This window comes from Cryptomeria japonica, chromosome 11 (assembly GCF_030272615.1).
Source record: "Cryptomeria japonica chromosome 11, Sugi_1.0, whole genome shotgun sequence".
Taxonomy (NCBI): domain Eukaryota; kingdom Viridiplantae; phylum Streptophyta; class Pinopsida; order Cupressales; family Cupressaceae; genus Cryptomeria; species Cryptomeria japonica.
The window spans coordinates 610,720,869-610,742,086 of record NC_081415.1 but is presented as its reverse complement, the minus strand read 5'-3'; the positions used below and the strand labels follow the sequence as shown (position 1 = coordinate 610,742,086).

General features: G+C 35.8%; 1 protein-coding gene across 1 annotated transcript in view; it reads left to right on the top strand.

Moving 5' to 3' along the window:
* The first annotated feature begins 892 nt into the window (after window positions 1-892).
* The window catches only part of LOC131046252 (sulfate transporter 4.1, chloroplastic), a 230,444-nt gene continuing 210,118 nt past the window's right edge, over window positions 893-21,218 (top strand). The window contains exons 1-6 of the mRNA XM_057979938.2: window positions 893-1,388; window positions 11,522-11,570; window positions 11,805-12,006; window positions 12,432-12,600; window positions 19,861-19,926; window positions 20,119-20,226. Coding sequence (XP_057835921.1) covers window positions 1,110-1,388; window positions 11,522-11,570; window positions 11,805-12,006; window positions 12,432-12,600; window positions 19,861-19,926; window positions 20,119-20,226 — 873 coding nt within the window. The 5' untranslated portion in view covers window positions 893-1,109. The remainder of the gene's footprint in view (window positions 1,389-11,521; window positions 11,571-11,804; window positions 12,007-12,431; window positions 12,601-19,860; window positions 19,927-20,118; window positions 20,227-21,218) is intronic.

Sequence of the window (21,218 nt, the reverse complement as noted above, 5' to 3'; positions counted from 1 at the left end):
ATCCCCAAGTTCATGTCTATTTTATGACAGACAATATTTGTAAGTGTTTTAATTAAATGATGCTTTATGAGTTTTTTACTCGAAAGGGTTTTCCCTATGTATATCTTGTGTAATGCGTATATTTATGCATGTATGTTTCTCATTTCATTTACTTTATGATCTTGTTTATAATGATTACTATCCTAAGATCCTAATTTCTAATAGTTATGCTACTTAAAAAAGGTGGAAAGTATGGATAAGCACCGTTGGCCCATCTTGATTGTTGATGAAAACTTAAGTTGTAGGAGAAAGACTTGGAATAAACAAAATACCAAGTGGATGAACAACTGGGACATAAATTTGCATGATTGCCCCAACAACAAAGAGGAGATAAAAATGTGGATCTTAGAGAAATTTAGGAATGCCATGTGGATAAACTAGCTAGGCAGGAAAAAAGTGTACTATATTAAAACATTCAACCCTACTTGGGCGCATGAGGAAAAATAATATTTGAGATCTGCGATCAACGACAAGGCCAAAATTCTAATTGCACAATTAAGGACTGGATCTCACCATTTGAGATGTGAAAGTGGTAAATGGAAGGTGCCTAAAAAAGAGTGGGAGGAAAGAGCATGCTTGTTTTGCAGCAAGTAGAAACAGAATGACATTTCATTATAGAGTGTATAGCGTATGAAGACATTCGCAGCCAATTTGAGAATGAATTAAAAGTAGATAGTCTGAACGAGCTTTTTGAAGAGTCAAGACTTCACAAAACAACAAACTTCTTAATCAAGATTCACAAGAGACGATCCAACATGAAAAAGAATCTGAAACTAGAATAATTTGAACCCGTAGATCCCTTAGACCGTTGGATCTCGTAAACTTCATTAAAACTCATTCATTCCTATCCATAATAGCGTCCAAATTCATTGGACAAAATCTACCTTCCCTACATCTGGAATAGAACAACAGACTTGTGAATGTCCCCGACAAATAAGCTCGTAGGCCGTTGAAAAATAAGCTCGTACTTCTGACGCCAAAAATTGAAATTAACCAATTTAGAAAAGATGAATCATTAACAGCAGCTAGCCAGTTTAGCGGACGTAGGCCTGGTAGGAAACGGGGCGAGGATGGATATAGGAACAAGCTCTTCTTCTTCTGCAGGATTCCGCCAAGTGAAGGTGATTCCTCTGCAGCATCCTTCTTCGTATGACTCATCGCCTTCCTTGCCTCCAGCTTTTGGCAGTTCCGCCAAAATTTGGCTGTCCAAGGCCCGCCAAATGTCCCTCATAGAGTGGCTAGAGCTGCTTCTGCCCTGCGTCCGCTGGATTCGTAGCTACAAATGGAGGGAGTATCTCCAGCCTGACATTATGGCTGGGATCACCGTCGGCACAATGCTTGTTCCACAGGTGTTTTATCTTGTTTTTTCTCCGCTAAATTTAGCACGAGTTTGTTTAATTTGTATCATTTTGATTATAGGATGTAATTAATATGTTTCTTTTTCGGTTTTAAGGCATGAGGTTTTCAATCCATGGAAATTGTGAGACAAGGTTTTATTTATGGGACATATTAAGGGTTCTGTGACTTGCACGGCCCATAATTAACAGAAAAACGCTTGTGCAAAAGACCTGTGCTTAAATTTAGCAGAATCTTGTTCAGCCCTAGGCACGGAACCGTGCAAGCCTGGAAACTTTAGTTGCTGTTTTCTTCTTGTTATTGGATATAATAACAATTTCAAGGTCATCACTCACTGTAAACCCGAGATCAAATTTTTTGCTGGACATGTTAAGTTTTTGGCTGCTTACATTACATGTCGTTGGGAGGACATTGGAACATTTGATTGCTATTTGTTTAATTATGGGATACGTTTATTTAATATGATTGTAAACCCCATTAAATTTCGGCGGTGGGTATAAACTACTTGCATTAGATATTATAGTGGATATCCTTGGGAGAGAACTAAAGCTGAGACTGCCCGATAGGACCGAAGCACTCAAATCAACGTGGTATTGCTTTACGGACTATTATATGATATGTTTTTGCTACACTTATAATATTCAACATTTAATGGAATTTTGAGGGCTAGATAAATGAATCAATGGAACTCTTCTGAGCTAGATATACGAATTAGTCAATTATGTCTATGTGAAACCATCCCCACTTTGATATTTTTGATTGATTCTGAGATATCTTTTCACATGGATTGGAGTGTAATAATGTCAATTTTACTTCTATGAAGTTAATGAACACAAAATTGTTACATGTTTTAGATTTTCACCCTTGGATAGTTCTTTTGAATTGAATTTTCCGAAATATGAAATGCATACTTTATGATGAATTATAACATATTTTTTACATTCACTGGACTGTAAAATTGTTCGTATTTTCCTATGGAAGGAAAAAATTACAAAGTAGTTAAAACTTTAATGTTTTTTCAGCGCACAGTTATTTTGAATAGATTTTTCCAGATAAGAACTGTGTGCACATATTTATTATTAACATCTCTGGTCCAGCTTAACAACCATTTGTTAAGATGTATGTGATGTTCAGATTGCAGGATGGTGAAATTCAAATAAATAGATTTCTTTGTGATAAAGTAACATATAATCTCTTGTTTGACCAACAACACTGCAGAGACAATGAATTATCCAGTTTATCAACACTTTACAGTGCAATGGTTATACTGAGAGGTGGCATTATCTGTATGTGCTGTTCTCAAATGTTTTTCAGTGCTTCATTCCCTCTTGTCTTTGCTGTTTTTATTAGTTCTATATGTATAACATTTGTCTAAGTGGGACATGCCCAAAATTGATCTGATCAATGCAGTACAGTAAGCTATGGATGAAAGTGATCCATAAACTGGAGCAGCTATGCTCCACTCAGAGTCGTTAGCAAATGGTTTTAATGCAATGACCTCATAACACTCCTCTTGAGTAATTTCATCATTAATAATGGCTTTCAAACATTGAATGACATGTGCAAACAGGGAAGGCAGATATCGTTGCATCTACAATGTGGAAAATAAACCTGCAAACACACAAAACACGTTCACACAATGAATAGATTTGGAGAAAACCCCACTTTGGGTTAAAATTCTAGCGTAGAGAGAAATTACTCTCTATTCAAGAATTGAAAATTAATTATAGATGTTTAAACAAGCCAAGTTGACTGCAAAAAACTCCTATAAATGTTAATAGTGCTCAACTTCACCTGCAATACACTCTTAATGTGACTGGTCGGCTTTAACGACTACACCACAGTAAAAAAATGGCAGCCCCCCCACCAAAAACCAGAGCGCCCTACTTGTTTCCTCTCTTTTCTTTTGCACTTCAGTTACAAAATGGCATATTATTGCCTTACATTCGCATTGGAATGTGGAATATAAAAATTGAGGCCAAATGACACTCTCTTGGGCCTTTTTAAAAAATAATCCCCTTTTAAAACTCTTAAATGACTGCTGGAATATTCTACTTTATGACAATCACAGTTTTGGCATAAGAAAACTGATGTGCTGGCCTAGTCATTGTTGGCAAACTCGGCGAGTACCCACCAAGTTTTCACTTTGTTGAGTTCTTGCGGGTTAACTTGCAAGTCAAACTCATCAAGTACTCAGTGAGCTTGGTGAATTTGACAAAACAACTCGCAAGATGTTAAAAGTTGTGTAACATGGAAGACATGTAGAAAAAAGCAGAAAAAATAGTAAAAAGTCATGATTTAACTCTATAAATTCATAAACACCCTTCACACTTCCTCACACAGTATGTGGAGAGAAAATAATTTTTAAATACCTAATTGATCTCTTAAGTGATAAAATTGTGAAAATGGTGTGTGACATGAAGTTTTGTGTGGTTTCAAAAGCCTTAATTTGGGCTTGGTGGTGGGGGCATTGGGCTTGGTGGTGGGGGCGCTGCCCCTCAACCTTGTTGGGAGTGTCTCCCCGAAACCCCCACAAGGGGTTGTCCCTCAACTCCATTGGAGGAATTTCTCCCAAACCCACATGAGGGATGCTACCCGTCAACTCCATTGAGGTCTCTACTCCTAGACCACCACTAGTTTGTGATGGCCACACCTAGTTTGCAACCAAATTTTTTGCACCAACTCTAACTTAATGGATTAGACAATTTATCACACAGTTTGCTGCTCTCAATAATGTCTTTGGCTGATTGGGATTGTTTGCACATATGTTCATATGATTGTTAAGAAGTCTCTCATTCATACACTCATATGATTGTTAAGAAGTCTCTCATTCATACATAACAACATTAATTACTCAAACAAGATTGCAAAGGATACCACTGTAAGAACCCCAACTAATTCTGGGATGATTTTTTCCGTTTAGTAGATTTGACATTTCGTCAAACACTTGGCATGCTAGCTCTCTGATGTCTGGTTTTTGAGTTTTGATTGTGTTTGATGTTTGTTTTCAATGCCAAACATTGAAGAACATATAAAATTGATAACACAAAGTGCATAAACCAAAACAACAATTTCTCACAATCAACTTCACTTTATTATCGTCATATCAGATCTGAGTACAATGTTTATCAGGTCTGTTACAGTAATTTTCAGACATATAAAACTTATAGAAACGTGTCAACAACATGCAAATGCATTACATAGACAGGTCATCAACATACCCAAAGCTCAATGTGTCCTTTAGGCATAATTTGACTCCTAATGTAGGTCTGATATTTTCTGCCCTTCGTCTGAAGATTATGACAGCTAAAAACAATCCCAAAACTTCACAATATTCAAACCCTAGCAAAATGATCAGTAGAAACAGAAAAGATACCTTACAACAACAGTACCTTTATTTCCAGAAAGTGAAACACAAGTGAGATACCTAAATGATATCTCCAACTGACAATGGGTTTCTGTCCATTGTCTCCAAGCTCGAGGGTTTGCGTCCTCAAACCTGCTGAAACGAACTCTCCAAAGAAAATTCACAATATTTCCAAATTCTCCTACCCAGCATGAGAAACGAACTCCACTAAGTTGCTTTTATAACATTCTCAAGAGGCTCCACTCTCTTTGCCAATCCACGTGGGATAAAACATTTCTTCGTAAATAAGCCTCACATAAGGACATAAAAGGGCCTCTTTTAAAACAACGTTGTGCGACTAGGCCAAGGGGTACAATTCACTTAAGTTGTAAAGTGACAATATGATAGACTTAATTAACTAAAAATCAAAATATATCTCTTTTAACACAATTAAATTACACCCAACGTCCAAGAATGACATCTATCATTGCTGGGATAATAGAGGCCAACTCATTGCTAAAAATAGCAACTGCTAAAATAGGCACTTACTAAAAATAGCAACTGCTAAAAATAGTGTGTCCAAACACCAAACAGGCCTAAATTGGGATGGACTAAAACTTACTATAAATAATAAGTGCTAAAAATAGAAAGTCTTAGACAAGTCCGAAATCACTCCAGACGGTGTCGTTCATCTCCCTTAATCCATTTGAACTCATTGGTGCATCAGAAAACCCCCAAAGCCAACACCAACTGTACTACGAGAGAACCCTGAAAAATGGGGACATTACGTAGTTATTGGGGTCTCTTCTCATATAAGAAATTTGATTACAACAAGGAGATTTGGAATTGGAGACTAGAATCAACAACTTAGACAATTATCTTTATCACTATTAGAATATTGATCAATGATGAAGTATCATAGTATTAGTAGCAAAGATTCAAATGCCATAGATGTGAGGTATGCCTAGATGAGGAAGTTCGACAAGCATAAGGAAAAGTAGAGTTCAGTGGAAAGATATGAAAGGATGGTGAAGTTTGAAAGCTCGGTGGGGACCATGCAAAGGTTAGACTTGGACAAGAAGGCATGCCTAGATGAGGAACTTAGAATCTTCTATGATTGACAAATACTTAGAAGGCTGGGCATGCCTTCTTGCTTCTAGACTTTAGGAAACTTAGATCAATATAATGGGAATGAAGAAAAACACACATACAAAATTGGATTAGGGGAGACATAGGAAACAAGTAATAGGTATTTTTTTCCATAACACAAGTTATTACGAAAAGAGGACATGACAAATTGTTGCAAGTGTACTTGCATCTTGTAGCTTGACTCAATTGGTCAACCATTAATTGATCTATTTTCGGATCACATCTCTCTAATTAGAGGGATTTTGGTCCCCTAAATTTCCCAAAATTATTGGAGAAGGGTTGAGGATCCCCTCATCCTACCAAGGTGCCATCTTGGCTTACGCCACAAGATGAACACCCAAAACTTGATGTGCATTTGCCGCTAGCTGATTTGGTGCTTTTCGCATGTACAAAAATCTGTTTTAGCCCCTTCAGTTTTACTCACAAACTTTGAGTTTGAAATCTTCCACTTGTGTTGATTAGTTGCTTCCCTCTGAAGTACTAGCTAAGACAATCTTATATTAGACACTATGAGAGTTCAAGAAATGCTCTCTCTTCAATACCAATCTATGCGGGTTCTTTCTTTAGAAATAAACTACATTTCTTTCATACAAATAGGAACTCCCAAGGATGACACCAAAAAATATCCAAGGGAACAACATCAAATAGAGAACCTAATCTACAATTTCCAAATTGATTTCCAAATTGTAGCATGCATTGTGATGTAATTAATACCTCCCACACTGCTTTTCAACCAACCATCAAATAGAGAACCTAATCAGCAATTTCCAAATGTAGCTTGCATTGTGTTGTAATTCTTACCTTAACATTGCTTTTCAACCAACCCAAGAAGTAAGGATGTGGGTGGTTTGTCAATTTCAGACCAAGCTCTTCAATCAAACTGCAAAAAATAGATCTACTTGAGAACCCTAATCAAATAATGCATCAAACTTTTTCCCTTTGGCATGTATCTCAATGCGGAATAAGTTGGTAGGTTCCTCTTCACTCGGAGTTCCTCCATTCACCAATTTAACACCCTTATTTAATGTAGCACGAGGAAGATGCTCATCAACATCTAATCTCCATTTATCTCTTTTCCTTTCTCCATGTAGATAATGTTCTTGTCTTTCCTCGTCTTCGTTATGGTAAGGTGCTCACTCAGTATGCAACATCCATCATCTTTCGTTTTAATGCACATCTTGTTCCTCCACTTACCAATTCAACACCCTTGCTCAATGTAGCACACAGAAGATACTCATCTGAGTCTCCAGTCATCAATTTTCCTTTCTCCATGTACTTAGTGTCCTTGTCTTTCCACGTTTTCCTCCAAGAAGGTACTAACTTGAAATAGATAAGATGGGTGTCTCTTCCTGAAAGTTTAATAGTAGTGAACAACAATGTTCACTTATCTACGAGCTTATCCTATTCCTAGGATCTATGAACTTATTGATGAGTTGCATCAAGCAGTCTACTTCTCAAGTGTTGACTTGAGATCAGGTTACCATTAGATTTGTGCAGGTAATGAGGATGTGAAGTGCCATTTTGGACACTAAGAGTTCTTGGTCACACCATTTGGTTTGATAAATGCACTAGCCACTTTATAGTCTGCCATGAATTAGGTATTCAGTAGTTAAATAAGAAAAGTTATTTTAGTGTTCTTTGATGATATATTGATAAATGGTTAAACATGGGAATATTCGCATGAGGCACTTTGATATAGTCCTTGGAATATTGGATCAATAGGTTCTCTTTGGAAAGGAATCCAAGTGTGAGTTTGGGTTTATAGATAATTTGTATTTGGACCATGTGATCAAGGTGTTGAGGTGGATCAACAAAAGATCCAAGGAATCTTGAATTGGCCAACTCCTCCTACATTAACATAATTGAGAGGATTCTTTGGCCATTGTAGCTGTTATCTGTAATGCCCCTACTAGGCTTAGACATGTTTTAACCATAATCAATCTATTTCAATATACTTATGACTCAAACTAAATATATTAGGAGACAATTCCACCTTAACATGAATCCAATTAGTGATAAACTGCAGCTCAATTGATTAACTATTAATAAATAAATTGTTCATCTAACATACATCCATAGTTCTTAATGCAAGTGCCAAACCAATTGTAATGACCCCTACCTTAAACATCTCTTTTCCCAACTTCTTAAATACTGACAGTTGTAACAGAAAAGCATATTCTTTTTTCTGATATTAACTTAAGAATTTTTCTGGTTTATTAAGTTTTAGTCAGTAACATATACATACATACATACATATATCTATCTATCTATATATATATATATATTTACTGACTGAAACTTAATAACAGTTCTGATCTGATCTGATCTGAAATAATTTCTCTTTTAATGAGCACAGACTATATATCTCAATTCATTCGATCGTTCCCGATATATCTCCCCCAGTCCCTTCTCCTTACTTTCCTCCATACATATCTTTGCTTCTAAAGGTCATACCCCTTTAAGGATTAAGAGACACAACTTTTATTTATTACTTACAGCACCCTCTGTTAATCCTTAATTCTTTTTAATTTCTTTAATCTTCTGATCACATCTTTTCATGAAATAGACTTTTTTCCTTGTGTTTATTAGATCGGGTTGAATAACTCCGTCCCTCTTAATCAATTCCTACTCTTTGTTTCCTTAACTCAATTAAATTGAATTCATCGCACCTTTTGGACATTGACCAATTATGCTTTGTTCACCATAATGAGGTACTACCCTTGCATCATAATCCTACCCTTGCATCATAATCGCATCTTTTGATTTGTGTAATCTCTGCCTTTTAATGGTATTAATATTTCCATTCATAATATTAATTAATCGCTGCATATCACTTGTAGTATAATCATTGCTTTAATACTTTTAATGTATCAAACAAAATATTATTTTGTTTTCCAAGGTAATTGCTGTCTATTGTTCAAGTTACCAACTTTTGAGGAAAGAGTCCTGCCACGTTGCTTTATCATTTATCAATAAAATTGTTGAATAATAATCGGTGTAATCCCAGTGAGATATGAGTTGCTGTTGTATGCTAATCGCTGACTTATCTTTTCTGTATACTTAATCGCTGACTTATTGATTGAATTAAATAAACAATTAATCAACCAATATATCAAATACATTAAATAAATAATCAACTATCAAAACATCACTATGACAGATTGTAATATTTGTTTATAATAATATTAATTTGAATATTTCAAGAATATTATTATTGATAAATAAATATTAATTAAAAAATAAATATTTAATAATTTGAAATAATAATTTGTTGATAAAGTTTATATTAATTAGTAAATAATAGTTGCTTCGTTTAGGTTATATATAATGATCAAGGAGGGGACATGACATCATCAGAGGTTTGTTAGGGGATTTTTAGTGCCATCTAGCATAAGGAATGCTTAGCCTAGAAGTCTAGTTTGGAAATTCCAAGTAATCTGAATGTATAATTGACTGTCTTCTTTGACAAATATGCTCATTGCCTCCTTCCCTTAAATAGGCGGTGACTAAGGAGTGCCCAAGTGGAGGAAACCCATTTAAAAAGATGTCAATCAATTGAATGAGCGAAGTAGGTTTGAAATACAAACAATGTTGACATCTTGTGCACACTAAAAAAGCAAACCTCACTGAAGAATAAAGTGCCAAATATGTGTATCTCTCACAATATGAGGTTGTCTCACAACTCTCACCTATGGATTGAAGTATGTGAATATAGAAAGTAATATTGAAAATACCTTCGAGGCAAATAGGTTGGGCAACACTCATAGCTTGGAGGGCCCCAATACTTGCGGAGTATCGAATGCTAAAATATAATATTCCAAACACGTTAACTGCATTCACATTTTTATGAATCCTAAGCTCATGATCCAATCCTTTACATTCACAAACTGTTCCTTTAATGATTGCATTGGGAAGAAGTATCTTTGGAATGCATAAGAAAGAATTGGGCTGGGCAACACACTTAGCTTGGAGTATTTGTATGTTTGCAAAGGATCATACACTAAGGCATGGTATTCTGAACCCTCTCATTGCATTTGTGAATTTTTTAGATCCTAAGCTTGGGATCCTAACCTTTGACCCATAAAGAGAATTCAATTTAATGTTTACATTGAAGTAAATAATCTTAGAAGAGTTATTTGTGAAATATATAGGAAGAATTGTTGCTCCAAGCGAGGAAGTGTATCCCTTGCAAATGTGTGACAAAGAGGCATGGTTTAAATGAAAAGATGGCCACATGAGCTGGACTCCAAGCATGTTTAAGTTGTCGTGATACACATGTGCTCTCCTTTGTAGAAAAAGTAAAACCTAAAATGACTTTCCTTGGAGTTGTTGAAGATCTTGACATTTAGTAAAGACCTCAGTTTCTTTAGAGTTTGACTACAACTTGAGGAATCTCACAAAAATGAGCAAGCATATTCAACTGCTGTTTTGGATGATTAGGAGAGGGAGAAAACAATACTGTATCACTGATAAAAAAACATTATAGCCATCAAAGCATGATGTGATAAACAAGCATCACCACATGAATATCTTGTCAAAGAATGCATTTAAGCTCATCTATGTTAATGTCGAACAGGGTTGGTGAGAGAAGGCTCTCACCTAATTGAATTTAGCAGTACTCTTGATGAATCTAAAAAATCCATCTGATGTTTGAAGTTATTCTACAACCACCTTGTAAATCCTCATGTTGGAAGTATTGAAAGGTTTTGAAATACCAATATAATTATACAACACAAATTCTTGAAGAACAATTGTCTCAAGACAAAGTCCAAGGCCTTCGTAAATTTTAAAAACCACAAAAAAGTTTGGAATAACATTAATGTGCCTCTTCCATGATATTTTGATGTGTAGAGTTGTTGTCAATGGTTTGGAAATTTCTCCTTGATAGCCAAAAGCTGCATTTATTCCCAAAGGGAAAAATTGTCTTTGATTAACAAGGAAATCAGGGAAAATAAATCCAGCAAACTATCAACTTTTATTATTTGGTTAAATATCTAATATGGCAAAATAGTTGATTACTGTGAACTATCAAACTATTATTAATATATAATATATAGGTTATATTTTCATAATTTCATTTATTTAAAGTTTATTGTTTTTAAATTTATTTAACTTCTAATATTTTAAATTTACAAAATACAATTCTTTCTCAGATTTGGCTATCACTTGCCAAATCAGTTTGACCTTAACTGCTCATTCAGGTTGTCCTTATTTGTGAGTTCTCCCTTTCTCAATGTTTCATTTCATTTCTTCGTTGATGTACTTGGGCTGTATATATGGAGGTGCTTTTGCCGAAAAAGGGCTAGAGGAGTTTTGAAGCAAGACATCTTAGATATGGCTACCATTGTACATGGTTATCTCATATTGATATTGCTTTTATTTTAATGGCAAATAGTGTTCTTTTTGTGTGTAAGTTCTATGGTTCCTTGCCTCTTTGCATTCTTTCTTTGGGTCTGTTTCTGTAGTAACACATTAGACTAAACAGTTTGGCACGTTGTTCTCCAGATTGTACCAATAATGCTTATTTTGTGGTAGAAGCGTGAAACTTAGATGCAGCATATGTGTATATGAAACTTGTTTTATAGTGGCATCAAGATGCTGGCAACTTACTGAAATTTATCTTTTTTGCAGTCGATGTCATATGCAAAGTTGGCTGGACTTCATCCAATTTATGGACTGTGTAAGTGATTTAAGATCTTTTGTGCAAGTCAAAATTTTTCCAAACAACCTTTTTATTAGGTTATGTTTGATGACAATATGATGCTTAATGTTCCAGAGCAATAAAATGTGCATTTAGTCTAAAGTAATGCGCATTGTGTCATATTTGATGTGCTTATAATTGCTATGCAAAGAGAAATATTAGTAACTGTGCTTAGCACCCTTTCTAAAATGTGATTTTTTTGTGGTTGTACAGATTCTAGTTTTGTTCCTATATTTGCTTATGCAATCTTTGGCTCCTCAAGGCAACTTGCCATTGGACCTGTGGCATTGGTTTCCCTTTTGGTTTCTAATGTTTTGTCCAGCATCGTTGACTCCAGTGATGAATTGTACACAGAGCTCGCAATACTGTTAGCACTTATGGTTGGCATTTTGGAATGCGTAATGGGATTTCTCAGGTATTCTATGAAATAAGGGCAGAGTTTTACCAGAATGCGATGTTTGATGATAATATTAAAAGCCTGAATGTCATACTAAAGCAATATTTTATACAACTAAAAATGATTTACTGGTTCAACTGGAATAGAAATAGAAATTATCATCTAGAAAGTGGTCTACAGGATGAAAGCTTCAAGGCAGCCAACAAAAAAGTGCAAACAAAGTTCTTTATACAGGTCATGTAATGACTAATAGATATTCTTGGCTGTGGAGTTTGAAGTAAAATCTGAACGCTTATATATGTTAGAGACTGAAATTGAAATTACATTAATACCTACAAATATCTAAAGCAGGTCTAAAGGATGATGCTACTAATTTTCTTGAGTGCATTTGCTGACTTAAGTTCTGGAAATTCTGATACGTGTGTTCAACTATGTTGTTTTAGGCTTGGGTGGCTTATTCGTTTTATAAGCCACTCTGTCATTTCAGGCTTCACCACATCTTCAGCTATAGTCATTGCACTGTCACAGGCAAAATATTTCCTGGGATATAGTATCACACGAAGCAGTGAGATAATTCCACTTGCTGAAAGTATAATTGCTGGTGCTGACAAGGTATTTACTTATTCATTCTTTATATTCCTTTTCATATACAGAAATGATACACTGGTTAAGCTCTTCAATAATTATCTTATACATAGATCAAGATGAGTGTGATAGGCATACACAATCTGACTAGAACTGTATTTTACCATTTTATCTTTATCGGACCATCTTTTTGATATGGATTAAGCCTAGCTTTGTGAAAAATAACTTCTCTTTCATAATATGACTTGGATCTGTTGATGTGTTTTTCATGCACATGCAAACACATAATAGAATACCAAGGTATCTTATCCTCTCTTGATCAAAGTCTCTCAAATGCTGAAGATTCGCTTAAGGATCACTTGAGACAACTCCAAGGTTCTTATATGTCGGGTCACGACATGTGGATAAGCTCGTTGGTTTGATGTGATTATGCTGGAATCACAAGGGGACTTATGTTGAATTGTTGAATGCTTGAATTGTTGGAACTTAGATTCTATCTACTTGCTTGGAGAATAAAGAAAGAGCAAAAGGCATGGGGTTTAGGGAGTCTATTCTAATCCTAAGAATGTAGGAGAAGAGTGAATGATTTGATGGAATCCTACTGGGCGAGGTCTCACCATCAAATTGAACAATTTGACACAAGCTCAGTGCAATCTTCTAAGGGATAATTCAAAGATATTCAAATCATTACCATCAAACATTGATTACCATTCAAGTTAATGCATAAACAATGAACATATAACAATTTGAAGTTAAGCTCATATCATTCTAGTTGACCACACAAGGCAATCTTACAATCAGCAAGAAGCTAGTGGTATGGACTAAACGGATTCCATATAAATGTATTCAACAAATTCCTCCATTCAATCTAATCAACGTGAAAGCAAATGAATTGAGAAGTAGAGAGCATGTGGCTTGTTGAAATGACACATTAATTCACCATAACTTCAATGAAATCATATGTTCTTTACAACAAGGTTTTGGCAACAATCTTCGCCTTCTCCTAATCTAACTTCTACTCTAATTTTTATACTCCTATTTTTCATCTTTCTCCTATTCACTAATTCTTTGCTACTAACTATTATCCTTAAAAAATGAAGAGCTTGAGCTTTATATAGAGAGCTCATTACAATGAACGACCAGGATTGATTTGAGATCAATGGCGGAGATTTTACAATGAAAGCCCTAATTAGGGTTTGTTACAACAAACTTTACACATGTCATCTTTGGATATTCGACCAATAGATAGTGGGGGTGTTGATAATATAGCATGAGTCGGTCTCCTTCTAGCCGACTCTGAAAATCCAAATGTGTACACATTTTCTTTGTATTATGATTATCTATTTAATTCTTGTCTTGTTTGATATGCAAACATGCTTTTATATTATAATCGATGTATTTTGCATATCGTATATTGTCTTCATTATTCAATTGGACATTAGACCGGGCATTAGTCAAACGTTAGTTTGTAAGTGACGTATTTGAAAGTCGCTATCCCTTGTGCATTTATGTAGGGTGGTGACTCTTGGACCTCGTCACTTATATATCGTGGACAACTCTCAGGTCGAACATAATATATAGAACATATACACAGTGAATAATATCTGGTTGTTATTATATCACAGCTAACAATATATCGTGCAAAACAACTGTTGTCAGACCGAATCGAACAGAGAGATGAATCATAGACCATGGCTATCAGATTGTTGATAGACGTCTGTAAACGAATACAGCATATCGTGGTTGGCAATCAGATCGATAAGAAACAATTGCAGCATATCGGGTATACATATATACTGCAGTTTGAATTCAGTCAACTTCAGATTGTTCAACAAAGATAGATAGCAAATCGAAATATAGATTGCACATAGTTATCAACAGAACCACATATCATGTTTTAGCAGATTGAGAATATACACACAGCCCGATATATATATATATATATATAAAGTCTCACACAAAGGAGATCGACGGCTGTGCGAACTCACATAGCAAGCAGATTGAACATACAGTTCGACATCCATACATTGCATCAGATCGTATATCGATTACTGCAGGTTGATATCCTACGGAGGACTTCAATATATATATGCAGTCTAGGTTATTCACAGCAAATTGGAAACATCCACATTCAGATATTGTTCTTCAGACTTAATTGCTGTCATCCATTGATATCTGACTGTGATCAAAGGACTAATAAATTTTAAAATACCAGCTCATTTAAAACTGATCAAAACTCAATAGGGGGTAGGTGCATTGGAGTTTGTGCTCCCATGGGATGAGCTTGGTTCATTGAATCCGAACCTGCTGATGTGGAACTCCTTGATTGGTGAGTTGTGATTGGGACGATGACTAGGACGCCATCTCATCTTGCTTGTAGACCTGGTAGATCATCATGAAGGAATGTTGAATAACATTTCTTGATACTCAATATTTTCCAGCTTCAGCAATGATGATGATGATCTTCTAACTTTGATTAACTCTTTTGAAACTATCTTCTTGAATATCTCGATCATGGAGGTGCAAGGTGTAGATGTTGACTTCCTCTTAGTTTTGGATCTTGATATTGCCTTGGAATGAACTCTTGATCTGCCTTGAAGTGATTGTATGATTTCTCCTTTTAGGAAATCTTTTGAATATCTTGAAGTCCTCTCTCCCTTGATTCTCTTGTGTTTGCTGATGAAGCTTTTCTCTTTCGAAGACATCCTCCTTCTATCTTAACCTTGATGTTGAAATTTCCTCCTTAAGACACTTGTTCCAATCTTCCTCCAACCTGGTTCTTTTAATTTCTTTCTTCACCTCCAGCAAAACAAACAAATGGGCATCGAACACACATGATATATAACCTTTATAATCTCTTAGTTTAACATGATTCCCCCTTTTATGTGTTTCAGATCTAATATGTATTTCTATAGGGGAGGTTGCTCCTCTTGATAACTGAATTTGCTGCCTCCTTGATGAATTCGCTTCTTCCTTTGTGAAATTTGCTGTCACTATTTATTGGAGCCACTGCTTGTGGATCAGATTTGATGTTGATGCTGATGATATGCTTCCTGATTCGAATTTGCTGTTGATATTGATCGGATTCCTTGCCTTGCTGATCAAATTCGCTAGTGAAGTTGATGGGGATCGCTGATCTGCTGATCAATTTTGCTCTAGGAGAAAGGATTGCTTTGAATTGGTGACTAAATGATTACTTCAAGTCTCCTTATATAGGTGTCTTAATGAGGAGATGTGTCCTTTTAGGGTGAGGCCGACTTGATCATGAGCAAATAAAATTGAATTTTTTCCCTAAAGAAGGCCGACCTACCAGTTAAAAATATTATTTTTGTGCCAAATATGCTTGGATTGCGCTTGCAAAGGCCAAAAGAAGGAATTCACTCCTAAAAGGGGGCAAAGGAAGGACTTTTCGCTCCAAGAAAGGAGCAATGGAAGCATAATTCACTCCTAGAGAGGAGCAAAGGAAATTTTCCAACACTTAGCAAATTTTGGCATATGCATCTCTTTCAATTAGCAAAAGGGAAATCTGCTCCTCCAAAGTGGCAAAGGAAGTAATTTTCACTTCGACATCAAGGCAATGGAAGTTCATCAATTTCAATCACTCAAGCTAGATTTCCACTTCTCATAGCTCGAAATCGCTATCTCTTCCATGTGAAATACTTGAAATTATCATCAAAATTGCCTTGAGATGATTTTCGCTCTCAAAGAAGGGCAATGGAAGTAGAATTCGCTCCTAACAAGGAGCAATGGAAATTTTTAGATAGCTAGCCAAATTTTCATCTTCATTCACTCAAGTCATCTCTCCATATGCAAGTTTGTCTAATTTCTTCCACCAAATGGCTTGAAGATGATTTCGCTCCGAGATTGGAGCAATAGAAGTGAATTTCGCTCCTATTGAGGAGCAATGGAAGGACATTTCGCTCCAATCAAGGAGCAAAGGAAGTCATTGCAATTTGAATACTTAGCTCAATATCATTCACTTAGCTTCATTTCCCTGACTCAGACCTTAAGTCTTTAGCCATCCATACATGAAAACATGTCAAATTGACCCCAAAGGAGGCTCTAAAATCAATTTCGCTCTCAACCAAGAGCAAAGGAAGCAAATTTCACTCTTGAGAAGGAGCAAAGGAAGTATATTTCACTCCAATCAGGAAGCAAAGGAAATAGTTTCAAACTTGTCTTTCATCACTTCATATTTGAGTACTTCGCCATTTATGCACTTGAAGGAGTCAATCCGTCTTTGAACAAGGCTTTGAGATCAATTTCGCTTCTAATCTCAAGCAAAGGAAGGCATTTTCGCTCCTATTGAGGAGCAAAGGTAGTGTTTTTTGCTCCATAAGGGGAGCAATGGAAATAATCTCACACTTAATCAAATTTTGCCCTTCATCGACTCAAGCTTGGGTGTTTTGCTATCTATGCAAGTGGAGGCATCAAATTAATTTAGAGGAAGGCTCTTATAAGCAATTTCGCTCTCAAACTCAGGCAAAGGAAGCATATTTCGCTCTCAACAAGGAGCAATGGAAGAAATTTTCGCTCCTGTCAGGGAGCAAAGGATAGACCTCAAACTCATCTCTTAGCTAGATTCTATCAATTCCTTGCCTTTGCATCAACTTAGACCTTGTGATTTTGCCTTCCTAGTGTGTAGATGTGTCAAATTAGCCTTAAGGAAAGCTCTAGAGAGATTTTCGTTCCTGGAAGAGAGCAAAGGAAGTGAAATTCGCTCCCACTGAGGAGCAAAGGAAGTGAATCTCGCTCCTAACAAGGAGCAAAGGAAGTCATCTCCAAGTTGACACTTAACCCACTTTCGCTCACTTACATGCACTTTCTCAAATCAAATGCATCAAACCATGCTCAATGTGAGGTCTAGAAGCAAATTCGCTCTCAATCAAGGGCAAAGGAAGTAAATTTCGCTCCAATCAGGGAGCAATGGAAATAATTTTTGCCCTCAATCTTGAGCAATGGAAGTGACTTCGAAATGCATCCTCTAGATTAGTCTTATCAACTCACACCTTAGGTTTAGCTTTCATGCCTCAAAAGACCTCAATGAATGCTTTAGAGAGGATTTCGCTCCTAACCAAGGGCAATGGAAGAGAAATTCACTCTCAAAAGAGAGCAATGGAAGTAAATTTTGCTCTTGTGAAGGAGCAATGGAAGTGACCCTTATTTGTCATCTCCCTTCCATTCCTTAACCAAAATGATGATGCTCTTCACTTCCTCTATGATCAAAAATACAAGTTTACACATCTTTTATTTAAATTTTGATAGGATTAGAACAACCAAAAAAAGGTCAAAGAAAAAACATTTTTTAAAATGAAAATGACCTAAATGAAAACTAAAACAATGAAAATCTATACGTGCAAGAGTTGCCACTGCATCAAACTTGCTGGTTCATGCTGGACTTGTAGGGCATCACTGGTAAAAGTTTGTTCACATCGGACTTGCAAGGCATCACCTCTATTTGTGTTAGATTTGTAGGGTGTGGCTTGGTTGCGTTGGACATGTGCAACATCGCCTCTGTTTGTGCCTGTGGCATAGCTTCTCTAGTGCCAAAAATTTATGAATAGATAAACTGTGAATGAAGCTTGTTTTTTAAAACTACATTTTTGATTGAAAAAACCCTATCCCATTTATTGTACGAAATTAAGGCAAACTGAAACGAGGTTTTTAAATTTTTTGTTGAATTTTGAATCTTATGGATCAGATTTGCCGAATGAGGTGACATAGGTAAAGATAACCTCAAAAGTGCCATACGGTTATAGACCACTATCCCCAGTTTGGAGTTCAATGGCCAAGTGATGGATAAAGGTAAGAAGGTGCCCATGATCCGTGTATAGATGTCTAGCAGCTCCTTGACCAAGCACTAACCAGTGTACCTGATTGGACAGTCCTGGAGCAGAGAGGAAGAGTAGTGTTGGAGGAAGATACAAGGCTTCCAATTTATGTCTCTGATGCAAATTGGGAGATGAATTATTTGCTTCCCTAATATGTTCCAGGATCGAGCAACAGAAGAAACATGAAAGTATGATCCTGGAACATTGATCAAAAGAAGCCCCTCTAGTTTGTTGTATGAAACCAAACAATGAGAGCATTGGCTGTTCTTGATCGTGTTCAAGAGTGCTTTCTAAAAACTTAAAATCCCTGAATTGGATAATATCAACATAAGGATGAGATTAAGTTTAGGGTAGTTTATATGCATAACTATATTTAGATGTCACACCAAGGCCAAAGAAAGCCCAAAGATATCAGATGTTCAGAAAAAATGCTGTTAAAGCACCTCAAAAAAGATTTGAAGTGTGTTGGTGTAGCATAACAGTGCTGTACATCACAAATACTCTGTAAGTTGCGTAGTGGCACTATAAATTGATCTTGGAAGATCTGAAATGGGCCCAAGCAATTGCACGTGGTTGAACAAGCTTAGCATGACTTCTTATGGTGTTCTAAAATGAGTTAATGAAACCCAAATATGCCCAGGAGAGAGGTTGACAGGCATGATGCCTACTTTTACAAGAAGGTGGGAGAGATCATATATGCACATACTTGTGCAGATGGCTGGAAGAAGAGCTTATCTTGTCATTACGATGGTACAGTTGTTGCATATATGATTAAAGAGGGGCCAAGCTACATAGCCAAGGAACATGGTAGTGCCAAGAAGAGAGGGGCCAATAAGAAGTAAAGGAGGTTGGGATAAGCTAGCCAAGTGTGCTCCAGCACTAGGAAGATTTCATGCAAATCCTCTAAGATTGCAGAGGAGCTAGATTAGACTAGAGATTGGTTAAGCTAGGAGAAAAGAATGGACTAGAGATTTTGGGTAATGAAAACATAATTGAATCCTTGCTCATGGTTGAGTGTTGAGTATGATGTCTCACATGTTAACTTAGCTACTATATTTCCTCAGAGCTATTTGTGATTGCATTAAAACTAAAAGGAAAGTGACACTTACCATGTGTAATGGCCATTTTAGAGATGTCATGTTTTTATACAAATTTTGCCAAGACTATTAATAAAACACTATATTTTGTGAATAAAATTCATAGGAAAATTTGCACAAATTTGAGAAAATAAGGATGTCACAACTCTTTCTTTGCTGTTTTTTGCATTGAGGCATGACTAAATTTCAGCTATTTAACTTTTTAACGTGTTTCGTTATTTTTACAAATTTCAATAATATCTGGTTAGAAAATTCTGCTTGTATAAATTCTATTGTAAGATCATGTGCGCTGTTTCTATGCATATGCAGTTTTACCCTCTTTGTAAATATTGCTCTTTAATATTGTGTCACTTTTGCAGTTTTCGTGGCCTCCATTTGTGATGGGTTCTATCATGCTGTCAATCCTCCTAATAATGAAACATTTGGTAGGGATTATTGTTGGTAAAATTTTCTCGACTTGGTTTAATTCCTTTTACTTGATTTTACTTTATTCTTAAAGATGTGCTAGCAATTGATTTTACTTCATTTCTAGTTTATTGGCTTGATCTAAATTGGCTCCATAAGATAAGTTTGAGTGACCGTGTTTATGTAAATCTCTATCTTGATCTTATTTTCAGGGAAAAACGTGGAAATATCTTAGATTCTTGCGAGCAGCAGGACCTCTTACAGCAGTTATTTTAGGAACAGCATTTGTGAAAATTTTCCACCCAAAATCTATTAGTGTGGTAAGATAGTGGTTAAAAGTAAATACTATATAATTATTGTGTTGGATACATAAGAAATCTTATTTTGCTTGGTAAATTGAGAATTTGAGGTGAAACTAAAGTATTTCCAAGCTATTAATTTGTCACCTTTCATCGATTATGTTTTGAAAAGTTTTACCTAGAGTTTCTTGTCAAATATATTTTTGCTTTAGTTTGTAGTGGCATTAACTCAAAAATTGACAAGACTCTGATCATATCGATTTCTACTAGTTTCAATTGATTGAAAGAGTTGTACAAGAGTGATACTTGATGTCTGTTGATGAAAGAATAATTTTATGTAAAAGTAGTGTTTGGATGTGATTTGAGATAGAGAAAGGAGGTAAATCCTAAGCAAAATTTAGAAAATAGAAAAGAAAACATAGGTTACCTTTTTGATAAATGAGAGCTCTACAATTGCTAAAAGTAGTGCCTGGTGCATTGATAGAATAATATATTAATATATTAGTTAACTTTGGAAAGCAATGTAGGAGACGTGTGGTAGTGTGTGAGAAAGATAATAACACTAAAGAGATTCAAAATATATTTACAGTTCACCCAATATACCAAACTTTTATTTTAGCACAAGTGTTCAACATTATCAAAGCTAGGCACAACCCTTATTTGTACATATGAAATTATCTAGACTTAGGTGGTTATAACTGTTAATGTCATATAGCTTCAGTCGTATTCCTTTAGGCCGACATAAATGTCCAAGTGGCCTATTGGCCTTAGACATTTATGTACACTGATTTAAATAATATATTTCTTGCTGACTTTCATATTTTATATTGGCAATTTAATGAAGCGGTTTGTTAATAAAACATAACTAATTATCTAACCCGCCACCCTTGGAGAAAGTCACATTGATTGGAGTAGAGCCGACTTTTGATAAGAAGATGTGTTGCTTGGAATGGACGTGTTGCTTGAAGACACCCACGTATGGGTACATATAGATCGGTTCTCTCTCTCTCCAA